The following is a 12,877-nucleotide window of genomic DNA, read 5'->3' as shown; positions in this document are numbered from 1 at the left end:
GAACCGCCCAAGCCTACGTACAAATATACAGCACCTGACACTCCCACCCACCTACTCACCGGCTCACAAGCCTACTTAGCTTCAGAGATGTGATGAGATGGGTCACATTCAAGGTGATTTCGTCGTATGGACACCCATCGGTGAATTAAGACTCATTCACGCATGCTGCACTGCCATCGTAGACGTCAGCCTTCAGTGTCTGTGCCAGATGTGAACGTCCATCGGTGTAGTGTGACTGGCATGTGCCCTGGTGATATGGGAGGGGGGCGGGGGGCCCTTTTCCAATTGTCCCACCCGCTATTCTGCCCGTGGGCCTCGGTGCAATTTCACCGTCTGCACACTCGATAGCTACACCGCCACACGTGTGCGTGTGTGTGTCCGACAAGCAGGCTAAGCAGAGCTTCTTTAATCTTCAGCGTCACAACGTTGTCGGCTGCGAAGCGAATTTATAGTCGCCGCTGATATGCAACGCGCGCATTCGTTCATGGATCGTAACGAACCCTCCGCGGTTTAGACGCACGACTTGCGTTCGGCGGGTTTCATCGATGGATACGACACCGGGGAAAAAAAATCCTCTTCCTTCTCAAGCAGGTATTTAAATTCTAGATTTGAAGTTTTCGTGACTGCAAGGATCCATACTCTTTGGTTCTTTCAGTAAAGTCACGTAGGTGAAAATTAAAATAATAATAAAAATGAAATAACTGTGTTGCGCCCGAAACGTCGTGATTTAATTTAGTTATTTTCATTTTTATAATAATTTTTATTTTCACCTACGTGACTTTACCGAAAGAACCAAAGAGTACAGGTATTTAAAGTCGGAGCGCTTTAAGTTCGACTGATCGGACGACCCTCCTGCGTCACGTGGTGCACGTCGTAGGGACACTGATCACGGCGAGCCGGCTCGTCGGGCTTTACACATCGCCCCTTTGTGGATCCACTGCTGGATGAAGGCCTCCCGCATGCCGTGTCGGTCGTGGGAGGTCGTTTGACTATACTTCACCACGTTGGTCGGCGTGGGGCGGTGAAAGATGGGACGGAAAGAGTTTATATTTTTATTGGGGGGTGTTTTGTTTCCCAGTCTCATTCGCACAGTTTTGTCCGCTCCATCATCACCCTCATTTTTACGTCGTCGTTGTGTCACTGGCATGTAGTTCGCCAGGCATCAAAACGGCAAATCCTTACGGAGGCCATTCGATGCGCGGTGTCGCAAAAGCCTTCAAAGCTTGGCAGTGATCGGGGTACACGAGCGCGGGCCACGGCCATGGTGCCAGAGGGGACAGGTGGGCCGAGCCGATAGTATCCATCTTAGCGATGTCTTTATGCTTTTGCCACACAACCGCTGACAAGCACGGAGGGGGGGGGGTACGGGGGGGGGGGGGGGCGAGAGGGGCTGCGGTTGACGTCCAAGAGAACCAGCAGCCAAGCCCAGCACGTGGGGTCTGCCAGGCCTGGCGAGCATTTCAGGAGGGGGCAATAATCTGGCAATTTTTGTAATTGAGGGTAATCCCCACGAATGTGACCACGACCGACTGGGTCATTCGGACCGGCGTGTCAGAGAGAGAGAGAGAAAGTGAGTGCAGCTGCGTATAGATTTTCGGTTTGTTCACGCAGAGCCAGTCGCGCGTTCATGTTGCGGTCAAAACAAACACTATTGAATGTTTATAGAATCCTAAAAGGGTATTTGCCGCCGTTATAGAAGTTTTTGTTGTTGTTATGCTTTTCTGGACTGCCGTAACTCCTGGTTCAACATTGTTTGAGCCAGAACAAAGCCATCGGCTGTTTCCAGACAAGGTTGTGGCATTGGAGATGCGACGTTCGCCCACAGCCCTGTGTCACCCCTCGGGCAGATGCCGCCGATAGCTGCCGCCTTACCGGCTTTACTGAAGTCAGGCCCTCCACGAATCCACAATAATGCAACACCAACACGTGGACCTGTTTCCACTGAATAATGTCTTATAGCTATAACATTGTACCACCCTGGCATTTACAAGGACTGGGCCTCGAGTAATGCAGATTTACAGGGTTCACTTTTCCAATGACCTGCCTACCTACACACAGTGACGGGATAAGCTAGTGCGGGGCCTGTAGCATATGTTATAAAGGGGCCCTAAATAAATAACAAATTAAAACACAATTTTTTTACTTGGACAGTAAAGATATAAGAATATACACTCATAATATAAGCATTGTCCTTGAAACTGATTGGTTCACACCAGAGACAAAAATGACCAGATTATTGCCTATTGCCATCCTCTGGTCTAGCACCGTTTGAGACGAGACTCAAAAGAAAGCTGTCTCTGGTGTGGACCAATCCGTTTCAAGGACGGTGCTTATATTATCAGTGTGTGTTTTTTGTTTGCATTCTGACCACAAGTATTGTGGTTAATGCAGACATGATTCCTTGTAAAAAGGTTTCAGTTTTGTTGCCAGAAAAAAGGGGAAAACCTATTCTTATATTTTGGTACTGGCAAAGGAGGTCTCGTGATTGCATAGTAAAATCATTGTATTTTTTCATTTGTTATACAGCCAGATAATACGACAAATCGCTAACCTTAAACACCCAGTCGTTCATAAAGATTGAAGGCAGTATAGTACTACAGTAATAGAGAAAGTGCAGAACCGGAATTGATAGCTTTAAAGCATTTAGCGCGGGGCCCATGAAAGAGCGGGGCCCGTAGCACATGTAGCTACTTGTGCTACTCGTAGAATCCAGCACTGCCTACACATGGCTGTACGCGTGCACATCAACAGCCATTCTGTCAATCGACCACTGGACGAGCGCCTCCCCGCATCATACAAGTTTTGGGGCGGTTACTGAACCACACTTTTCACCACCCCGTCAAGGGGAATAGAAGTAGAGTACAACAGTGGATCTTTCTGTACTGCCTCCACACGCCCGCCTCGTAGCCCAGCGGCATAAAACAAGCCTCGTATTCACGTTGGTCGCCCATCCACATTACATCCAGCAAAATGATGCTGGATGTAATTACCAGCGAAACGTCCTCCTCAAATTGTAAATGTTGTGGATTTACTCTCTAATACACCGGTGGGCTTCAGTAGTAACTAATTGTCGCATTGTTTACGTGACAAACCTTACCGGCTGTGTCGGGTGGTGGAGGGTTATGACACATTTATACTTAACGCGATCTAACCCAAAACACTTCATTATGAATAAGTTTCAACTGAAAATAAGCCACTTCATTGAGCTATTGTTTGTGATAGCCAGGTTTATGAAGAAAAAAAATAGTTTACATTTGTTGCACACCTGGATCGGAAAGTCGGAAAGAACCCCAACCCAGTGGTTCCTGTACCTTGTTACCTAATCTCCTCCACCAGGACCCACTTCCAAATCAGGGTACGGCGGCTATCCCACGCTCACCATTTTTATTTACCAATTTATTTATTTTCTTTCCGCAAGCCCTAAAGCCACCGACCCCATCGAAAATCGCTGCAGTCAGTGATTCCCTTCAATGCCTCCGAGCCTGTCCGGGCAGCCGGCCTGGCGAACCGCGGCGGTGCCGCACGGAGCGACAGACGCACACGCACGCACGCACACGCAGACACACGCGCGTGTGGGATTTGTTTTTCGCGAACGGGGATTACACCTGAGCTCCACAGGTGAGTCGCGTTACCCAGCGCAGATGCCCGCGCGCGCTGCCAATGACTGCGTCCTATAAACTTAAACTATATATATAAAAATTGACCAGGTAAGGCCTCCTGAGCAGTGTAGCTCTTTTTTTCAGAAGCGACCTGGCTATCACAAATGATATCCCGACGAAGTGGCTTATCGGTTCGAAATTGAAAACAGACAAATACTCTGAACGCAGGTTGATTCTAAATGTGGAGCTAAAAAACCGGAGACACGCAAACTCCATATATACAGCAGGCGTCAGGTTTGGGATTTAATCCACAACCTCCTGTATACCAGGCGAGCTAGTTAACATCTCGCTGTATAATAATTTCAATCTCACTTCCGGATGAAGGCCTCCCCATGCTGTGTCAGTCGAGGGCGGTTGTTTAACCATACTTCACCACGCTGGTCAGTGTATGTTGGTCAAGGCTATAGGGGGGGGAAGTTTAGGTTTGGTAATCCAGGAAAGACTGAGTCTCAAGACTCTTTTCAGGAGGGCCCTGCCAGGTTTTCGCAGAGGCTGGGAGCGATGTCACTGCTGCTGCCGCGTGTGTAATTCCAATCGAGTCATCACAGGTAAAAAACTAATTTTGCAGTGGGATGTTTTGGTCAATACCAGTTACACCACGTGTGTTTTCAGCTTTGGGATGAAACCGGAGAACCCAGAGGAAACGCATACAGAACAGGGGGGAAACATACAAACTTCATTAAAGATGGCACCAAAAAAGAGTGTAACCATTGCACCACAACCTTGCCACCCATCTCTAACTAGTTGGGCTACCGGGTTCAAACAGAGTCAGAATATGTATTCATACTGGAAGAATCCGATGAGCTAAAAATCTCTTTTTCGCAGATGTCCAGTAGCTGCAGTGCGCTAACCCATTGTGCCACCGCTCCGTAACGCGCTATTCTTACACCTCGCCCACACGTGCACGAACAAGAGTGGACAGAACCGTCCCGACAGTGCACGGGGCGAATGAGCGAATGCCGAAATCTCGCGTCAGCGGTGTTTTACGTTAGTATGTACGTTGACCTTCTAAGCGCACCGTACGTAGCCCACCCGTGCGCTAACTGGAGGTGCGGGACACCAAACTAAACACATTGTTAATGCTCCACTGCAGTGCCTTGCGAGGTTGTATACAACGCAGTGATGTCACGTTAAGGGCCCATGGTGTAAAAATAGGCCATTCACCAATAGCAATGGCCCATCTGTGGGGAGGGGGAGTGTACGACACGTGCTGCATCTTGTGCCCCCCCTTCCACCACCCGCCCCCCCGCATCTCACCTGGCTTCGTGGCGAGTCTCGCCGCCTGCTCCGAGTAAGCCGACGCGTTGGGGTAGGCGAATGCGGAGCTGCCTGTAGGAGACACACAACAGCCGCTCGTGGTAGGCACGCGGACACGCGCTCGCCCGCTCGACCGCTCGCTCGCGCCGTTCGCGTTCCTCTCCCACGTCCTCTCGTGCCACGTCGGCGTGCCCTGGATGGTCATGGGGCTCAGTCGCCGGGACAAATGCAGAGTAAATTAAAAAAATCCCTAAATTTAAACGCGCGCTTCGCGTGTTACTTTGCCGCCCGGGGGAACGCTCTCTGGAGCATTGCCCGTCAGAGCAGCTTTGTAAATGCGTTCTTCCCTAAGTGTTGTGTCGTGTGCACGGAAGCGGAGTGCTAGGTGTGCTAGGTGCGTGTGTGCGTGCTAGGTGTGTGTGCTCGGTGTCCGAGTTGCGTATGTGTACGAGAGCCAAGGCAGCGGAGGACACGGGTTTGGGTGAGCGCATCTCCGTCAAGCAAAGTCGAGCAGCGCAGGTAGTGTGGGTGCTTCTGGTCACGCGAGCGGGGGGGTGCGGACCCAGCACGGGCAGGAATGGTACGAAGACATGCCGCCCAGCCTTGCCACAACCCCGCCTCCTGTCACCTGCCCCTAGGACCTCTCCCAGAACCCAGGATCCCCTCCTCCCCCCCAATCACCCCCCCCACCCCCGATTCCAATATTTGATTGTCCATCGTGATGGCGATGATGTCCGTGTGTATGCACGAGCCCCACGCGACGGTAATCGCGGCGCTGCAGCGGTAGTGTGTGGTGATAGAGGAGTGCGCAAGCGGTGCAACTGCGCCCCACCGCGCCACGGCACCGGAGAGACCCCAGGCACCGTGCTCATGAAGAGGGGCGGTGAATTGAACAGGGGCAGGACTTCCCTATTTCAATCCTTGCAACCATAGGGGCCATGCCAATCCGGGCTACTTTTGCCACACTGCCGCACGGTTTCGGCGTTATCGACAGATGCGGGCTGTGCACATCTCGTGAGGATGTCCGCACGAGATAGAGGCCTCAGGCGAAAGAAGAAAAAAATCCCATGGATTTTAACATTATCCAGGCCGCACATTATTGATTATACCGTAATTATAATTTTTTGTGTTTCAAAGAAGCCGGTTTCCCTGCACATGAAACCGTTGTACTGTATAGATGACAACACACACAACGCACTAAACGTCAATAATAATCATACAATCAGTGAGTATGATCAGTTAGTATAATCGGTGGATAGGGATTAGTTCAGTGTGCGTTACCTGCACAGGCAGTGGCAGTTAAAGTTAAATGTAAATTTCAAAAATATGCCCGTACGATCATTCAATAGGACTTTGTTAACAGAGTTAGTGAACGTGTGGTCGTGTCGGAAATTGCAATTACAAATTGCAGAGGCTGGAATTTGTTCTGCAATCGATGGGACACAGGCATGCTCAATTTCGTTTGACGGGTCCGTGCTTTCTGCAAGCGCTTGAACGTGCAGGCTGCATGCAAATCAAACGCGGCTCCAACCATAAAACCCATCCGCAATTCGATGAAACGTCGCGAATCGGAGCGGCGATCGGAATTCACGAATGGATTCTCCTCCTTTACCTTCGCCCTTGCAGTGGGACAGACAGAGGGCTGCACGCACTCGGTACGTGTGACGGTATTACATTTAGGTTTGGAATCTTGAAACGTACTCGATTCTTACTTGCACGAGTTGACGATGCACGTACTGTGAGTGCAAGAATCGATTACATTTTGTCATCGTTACGACCCCACACCAATGAACATTCGTTGCACCGCGGAGGAAGAACTCTTCTGCGACGAACAAATGCATTTCTTCCGCCAATCAGAATCTCTTTTTTTGAGCCAGGCGACACCGTCACGGGAAATTGAACAGAGGGCACCTTCACCACCATTGGTGGCAACAGTCCCAACGGTAGCAAAGCAGGACCGCGGGCGCGTTGCGTGGGATGACAGTTACGCTGGGCCATTTAGCGCGTACGGCTCGCGTCCGCTTTGTAATCCGAGTGTCGTTTTTTTTTTGCAGGATGGGCCGCGTTTAACCTCCTGAAGCTGCCCGCAGGAGTGCGTGACGGAGATTCCGAGAAAGAGAGACCGACGGTTTTGCGGCCGACGTCGCAGACCCAACCCGGACAAACAAAAAAACAATAATCCACACGTGAATCGCGCCCGGGAACGTTCTCGCGTTCCGTTCGTCAGCTCCACCAGGGCTCACGAGGGAAACGTCAAGAGGCGGGCGGACGCAGGCGGGGAGGCAGAGCCACAGGAGGGGGAGGTGGCGCCATGCAGGGGCGTTGAACGGGGGGGGGGGGGCGCGTGCGGGTGGTAAGGGGTGGTGAAGGGTGGCAGGCAGGCAAGCACATGGTGGGGGGTGTGAGGGGGGTGTGACGGAGAGGAAAGTGGGGGTGGGGGGTTGTGTCTTTGGGGAGTGGGGGTCAGGCCTAGGCTCGCTCTCCCCTCGTCTCTCTCGTTTTGCAACTTCGGGGGGAGGGGGGCGAGTGGCCGCTACCTCGAGCTTGCGTTGTCCTCGGTGACGACTGCAGGGCGCTATCCACGTCGTCACATGTCAAGTGTGGGAGTGGCGCTGTAACAGAGTGGGGGGCAGCTCCCAGTTTACTTGCAGCCAAGCAGCAGGGGCAGGCGAGGAGGATTTCGAGTGAGGCGTGCCAGGTCACCTCATTCCCTCTTCGGAATTCATCATTCAACTTTTGACGGAAAAAAATCCAGCCCTCTCGTCCTTCCCCCTCCCCTCCGCCTCAACCCCACCACCGCCACCCCAAGAACCTCTCCCCACCCTGCTCTCTCCAGCGCACACCCACCCACCCACTCACCAACCCACCCACCCACTCACCAACCCACCCACCCACTCACCAACCCACCCACCCACTCACCTACCCACCCACCCACTCACCAACCCACCCACCCACTCACCAACCCACCCACTAACTCACCCACCCACTCACCAACCCACCGGGTCTTTTCCTAGGGCGACCGTGCACCGAGCGGAGGAGATGAATGGGGGCGTTCGCGGCAAGGAGTGAGGGAGCGCCAAGACACCAGGAGGAGGCCAGCGCAGTGGCGGCGTTCGAATTTTAGCGGCCAGAAGCTGCGAGTGAGGACATCTCTCGTCAACAGTTATTGAGCATGCGGGGACGCGGGGATGCGGGATGGCCAGAGGGCACCGGTCGGTTGATGTGGCGGCGGATGGTGGGGGGCATGCAGTGTATTCTTACCTCTTGTTTTTAAACGTCCGATAAGCAGGAAGAGAATACAGAGGTAGAGTTAAAAGCGTCCGGAGAAAGAGGTCCCAAACAAGGCAGGGGGGTTAACGAAGGTCCCTTCGTCATTTTAAACGAACGTATCGCGTGCGGTGACGTGTACGCGTGGGCTAACGCATCGCGTGTGCTAACGCATCGTGTGGGCTAACGTATCGTGTGGGTTAACGCATCGTGTGGATTAACGTGTCACCGCGCGGCTGACTGAGACGTAGCTTTTTGTGACCGGACTGAACGGTGGTCGGGCACTCGTGCGGCTCTTGTTCGTGTGACCCTGTGGCATGTGACCTGCGGGCACGTGGCTCTAGCGCCACCGCCGTGTCCTCTCGCGTGGAAACCTTCGCCCCCCCCCCACCGAGCTCCGTGACATTTGCGTCTCCCCCCGTGAACGCGTTTGAATGTGTCGCAGTCGCCTTAAATCGAGGGGCACCTTGGTAACGGGTGTGGGCCACACCGATTGTGCAACTAATTTTATTAATCACCCGACGGTTATCTACTGCCACATTCTAAAGCAATAACAACAAATTTGGGTCGTCCAGGTCATTTGCCACGACACCGTTCTTAAAGATCACAAGCGACGCAACACAAGCGACGGAAATCAAGAGGCGCTCGCGACCCAACGTGTGAACAGAAGTTGCGTCACTGAATAGACTCTCTCTGTGACCCCCCCCCCCCCGTCTAAATCCATCACGGGGCCCTTTCCACCCCAAGGGTGCTCTTCGTTCTGAAGAATTCCACTGTTGTCTCGCGTGCCCTGATTAAATCGTCAGGAGCCAATTCGCCGACGTGGCAATTTTCCAGTGGGCGGCTGTGGGACTCCACGACACGTCCATCGAGTCGGCCGGCAGTCTGACCAACGACCTGACCATCGAACTGACCATCAACCCGACCATCGATGTGGCTAGCGAATTGACCATCAACCTGACCAGACACAACACCATCGGCCTGACCAGCGACCTGGCCATCGACCCGTCCGGCACCCGCCCTCTGCGACGAACGATCCGACGCACCCACCCGCCCGCCCCGGCCTACCCGGCCGCGAGGAGGCCACTCACTTTCCCTGAGGTAGTTCAAGTGCGACAGCAGCACTTCGGCGTTGTAGGCCGTCGTGAGGCGCATGAGGTCCTCCTTGCTCATCTTGCACAGCTCCTTGCCGTCCACGGCCTGGAAAAGAGCCGGCTCCACCTCCAGGAGGCCGTACTCCTTCACAGCCCACTCGAGCCACTGGCGCACGTGCTCAGGTGTCCACAGGGTCGGGTCTGCGAGCGGGCAAGGGGGGGGGGGAAGGTGACCGTGGAACACATGAATGTGTTGGGGTGTATGAGACGCAGTGGTGCAGCGGAAAACACACTGCGCTATGAACCCAGCAACCCGAGTTCCGATTCCCGCACATGGCCAACACCGGTGACGATTATTTGAATTGGTCCTGGGCCTCCCCTACGTCGACTCTACCTCAAATAAGCACCTGATGAGGTGTGTAAACATCGCCACTGGGGAGACAAAGGCGGCCGGGCGTGGCGTTGGCCACCCACCCCCTCGTCTGCCCTGCCAGCCTTCATAGGTGCTCGCTAACAGCACTTGCCCCAACAGTCTGTTAAGGCTATATAGGGGATCTTTGTCATTGTACACGTACGTATGTTGAATTTCTTTCGCACTGTAAAGTAGTAAACTGTGCCAATCGAAGGTGCGGGGGGAAGGACTACAAACTAAATACAAAATGGGTAATGGGACGTAGCTTTTAACGAGACTGAGTGGTGACCGGGCACTCGTGTGGCTCATGTTCGTTTGACCTGTGTGTGACCTCTGTGTGACCTCTGTGTGACCTGAGTGTGACCCGTGTGCACTGCTCTAGCGTAGAGACCTCTAAAAAATGTTTTTTACATTTCGTTTTAAAAGTGCATAACTCCAGTGGCTTCCCTAATATCGGAAGTATTCGCATTCCAGACGGCCGCAGAAACGCACCTTAAAGCGCCGCGCGATACGGTGACCGTCGTTATTTGTGCGTATGTATGATTAACTTCCGTCGCACCGTACGTAGCCAAGCGCGCTAATCGGAGGTGCGGTTTGTGCAGTCGGCTCGCAAGGCGAGGCACGAACGCGACGCGTCGAGCGACTCGTGATGCCGGCAAACAACGGAGAAGCAAACTCGACAAGCGGTCGTTACAATGCCATGCTCCACGTTGGGAATTTGAATGTCGTACGAGAAGGGAGAGAGCGAGAAAGAGAGAGACTTAATGGGGCGACCATCAACAAACTGCACGGTGTTGAATCGCTGCGTGGTAAACAGAGGCTGCAAGGCATTATTTGCCTACATTGCAGTTGTTTGTTGTAGCCAGTTTCATTCCGATTGTGTTATTGGCAGCATGCAAATTTTTTCCCACAATTGCATTGTCGGTGTCACATCACGAAAAGATGCCATGACGCAGGATATATCTCGCAGACCAGCGCAATGATTTGTGTTGGAAGAACGGCCGATGGAAGCGGATATCACAGAGCTACCTGTGAGACCTCCTCTTCAAGTGACCTCTGTTCCGCACACATTAGAGGGTAGCACTTCCCACTCGCTCGACATACGAGAGTGAGGTTCAGCACAAGTTGGCATAGGAGGAGGACACAGCTGGTGCATCTGCCAGTCAACTCAGTCGGCCAACCCGCACCTGCTGGGTCTGTCCTGTGACCACTTCACGTGGCCTCAAAGCGCACCTGGTCTGGCACGGGCGCCGTGGTGACGTCACCGTCACGGTGGCTGTTGTTTATTGCTATATACATTCTTAAGCCCTCCCTGTCTCCTCCCCCCCTCAGCCGGTATATAAAAGGTCGGGTCTCTTGGGATTTCTCTTTACTTGATACAGCAATTGTGCTGTGACTGTTCCACCTGAAGACGGAAGCTTGTGTTGCCTCCGAAACGTCGTGATTTATTATTTTATTTCTATTATTTCTCATAATAATTTTATTATTTACTTAATTATTTATTATTTACCTACGCGACTTTACCGAAAAGATCTAAGAGTATGAATCCTTGCAGTCACGAAAGCTTCAAATCTAGAATTCTTAAGCCAAACAAAAGCGCACGACCAAATTCAACGTGATGATTGTTTTTTTTTCTTGCCATTGTTATAATGTAGAGAAAGCGACGCATGCTTTGCATAGTCCGTACCGGCCGGTACAATGACCCGACGCTCGCTGGCCGTTGTGTTGGGCGGCGGCAGCCCCTTGTCGTCCAGGTAGCCGCCGTACCCCGGCTGCGACGCCTCCACCGCGCCCGGCGCAGGCATCTTAGCTCGCTTGGTCACGCTGCAATCAACCGGCGACTCCCTGCAAGAGATTGAGTGAGAGGGAGAGTTAGATAAAGCGAGAGAGTGAGAGAGAGAGTGAGAGTGTCAGAGAGAGTGTGCGAATGGGACAGCATGGTCACGAGAGCAATATGACGTTGCTTATCATGGTTAAATACATTTTTTCATTCGGGTAGCAATTGAGTGCCTTGTGCTCACAAGAAGAACAAATCTTTCCAGGAGCTAAGCAGGAATGAGCCTGGATAGGCCTTGGTTGGGTGACTGCCATGCATAACGTGGGTGTTAGGGGCAGCTGTGGGTCTACAACACCAGCAGAGGGAATTGGGCAAAAGCTACTGTTGTACTGTACTACGCTCCAGCGTTTCTGCTCCCCACCATCATCAGCCCACACTGTGACCAGCATGGCGAAGAATGATGAAATAAGTCCCGTGGCCCTCATCCAGCAGTGGATTGGCAAAGAGGGCGCCGTGCGGGAACATCGAGCAGGGTTGATGGATCACACAGAGATTTGTGAAACTCGCTGGGCTGTGAGAGCAGCTGAAGGATGGCAGTACAACAAGGGGGTGGAGATGGAGGGGGTGGGGGTTCGTGAACCCATCCGTGTGGACCGATGAATGTTATCCCCTTTGTAGGTGTGGTGGGTTTTATTTGCGTACTCTTGTTTCTTAGCCCTCCTCAGCGTGCAATGCAAGGGCATTGGTCAAACATTGCAAGATAAAATGCTCCTGCAAAAGAGTCTTGAGACTTAGTAAGGCTTTCACAGATAAGTATAATCATATGATAATCATCATCAATAATATGCATTCATTGACTAAGTGTCAATCTGAGTGCACAACTCCAAATTGAAACACAGTTCTAATCCTAATTGGGGGTCAACTCAACCCATCATCTAGTGCGGGTCACTAAAACTAGCACTAGTTTTTCTTATTTGTTTGGCAAATCAAACATTGGGCCCTCCTCGGAAAGTTACTCTGGGCCTCGTCACGAGAATGTGAAATTTCCATTGACGGCTCAGTAAAGCCAAATGGTGGGGTTAGCGCCCACCATACGTTTGTCACCGTCCACCATGTTCCAAAAAGGGGTGTGGATTTTTTTTTGTTCAACCCCTCATCTGGTCCCGAGAAAGCAGAATTCAACTGAGCCCACGCGACGTACGGTGGGTTGGTTAGAGAAAAGCAGAAGTCGCACACTGTATTCACACATAGTTTCTCAACAGAAGTGTAAAAAAACGGCGAACATTGGCACACGCACGTCGCTATCGGAGCGGGAACACGCCGATTGCGTTCACTTATTTATTATTATATAGACTGTGCCACCTTAGTGACCAAGCCACCTTGAATGTACCCAATCTTGTCAGGTCCATCT

General features: G+C 52.2%; 1 protein-coding gene across 9 annotated transcripts in view; it reads right to left on the bottom strand.

Annotated features, from left to right (window-relative positions):
* The window catches only part of LOC144719131 (Friend leukemia integration 1 transcription factor-like), a 46,994-nt gene that overhangs the window by 10,330 nt on the left and 23,787 nt on the right, over nt 1-12,877 (bottom strand). For all 9 annotated transcript variants that reach the window (XM_078594988.1, XM_078594989.1, XM_078594990.1 and 6 more), the window contains 3 exons: nt 11,377-11,534; nt 9,275-9,478; nt 4,917-4,988 (listed from right to left, as the gene is read on the bottom strand). In XM_078594988.1, coding sequence (XP_078451114.1) covers nt 4,917-4,988; nt 9,275-9,478; nt 11,377-11,534 — 434 coding nt within the window. The remainder of the gene's footprint in view (nt 1-4,916; nt 4,989-9,274; nt 9,479-11,376; nt 11,535-12,877) is intronic.

This window comes from Lampetra planeri, chromosome 5 (assembly GCF_965212315.1).
Source record: "Lampetra planeri chromosome 5, kcLamPlan1.2.h2, whole genome shotgun sequence".
Classification (NCBI taxonomy): Eukaryota; Metazoa; Chordata; class Hyperoartia; order Petromyzontiformes; family Petromyzontidae; genus Lampetra; species Lampetra planeri.
The sequence above is the reverse complement of the archived record's forward strand: the minus strand, read 5'-3'. Positions and strand labels throughout refer to the sequence as shown.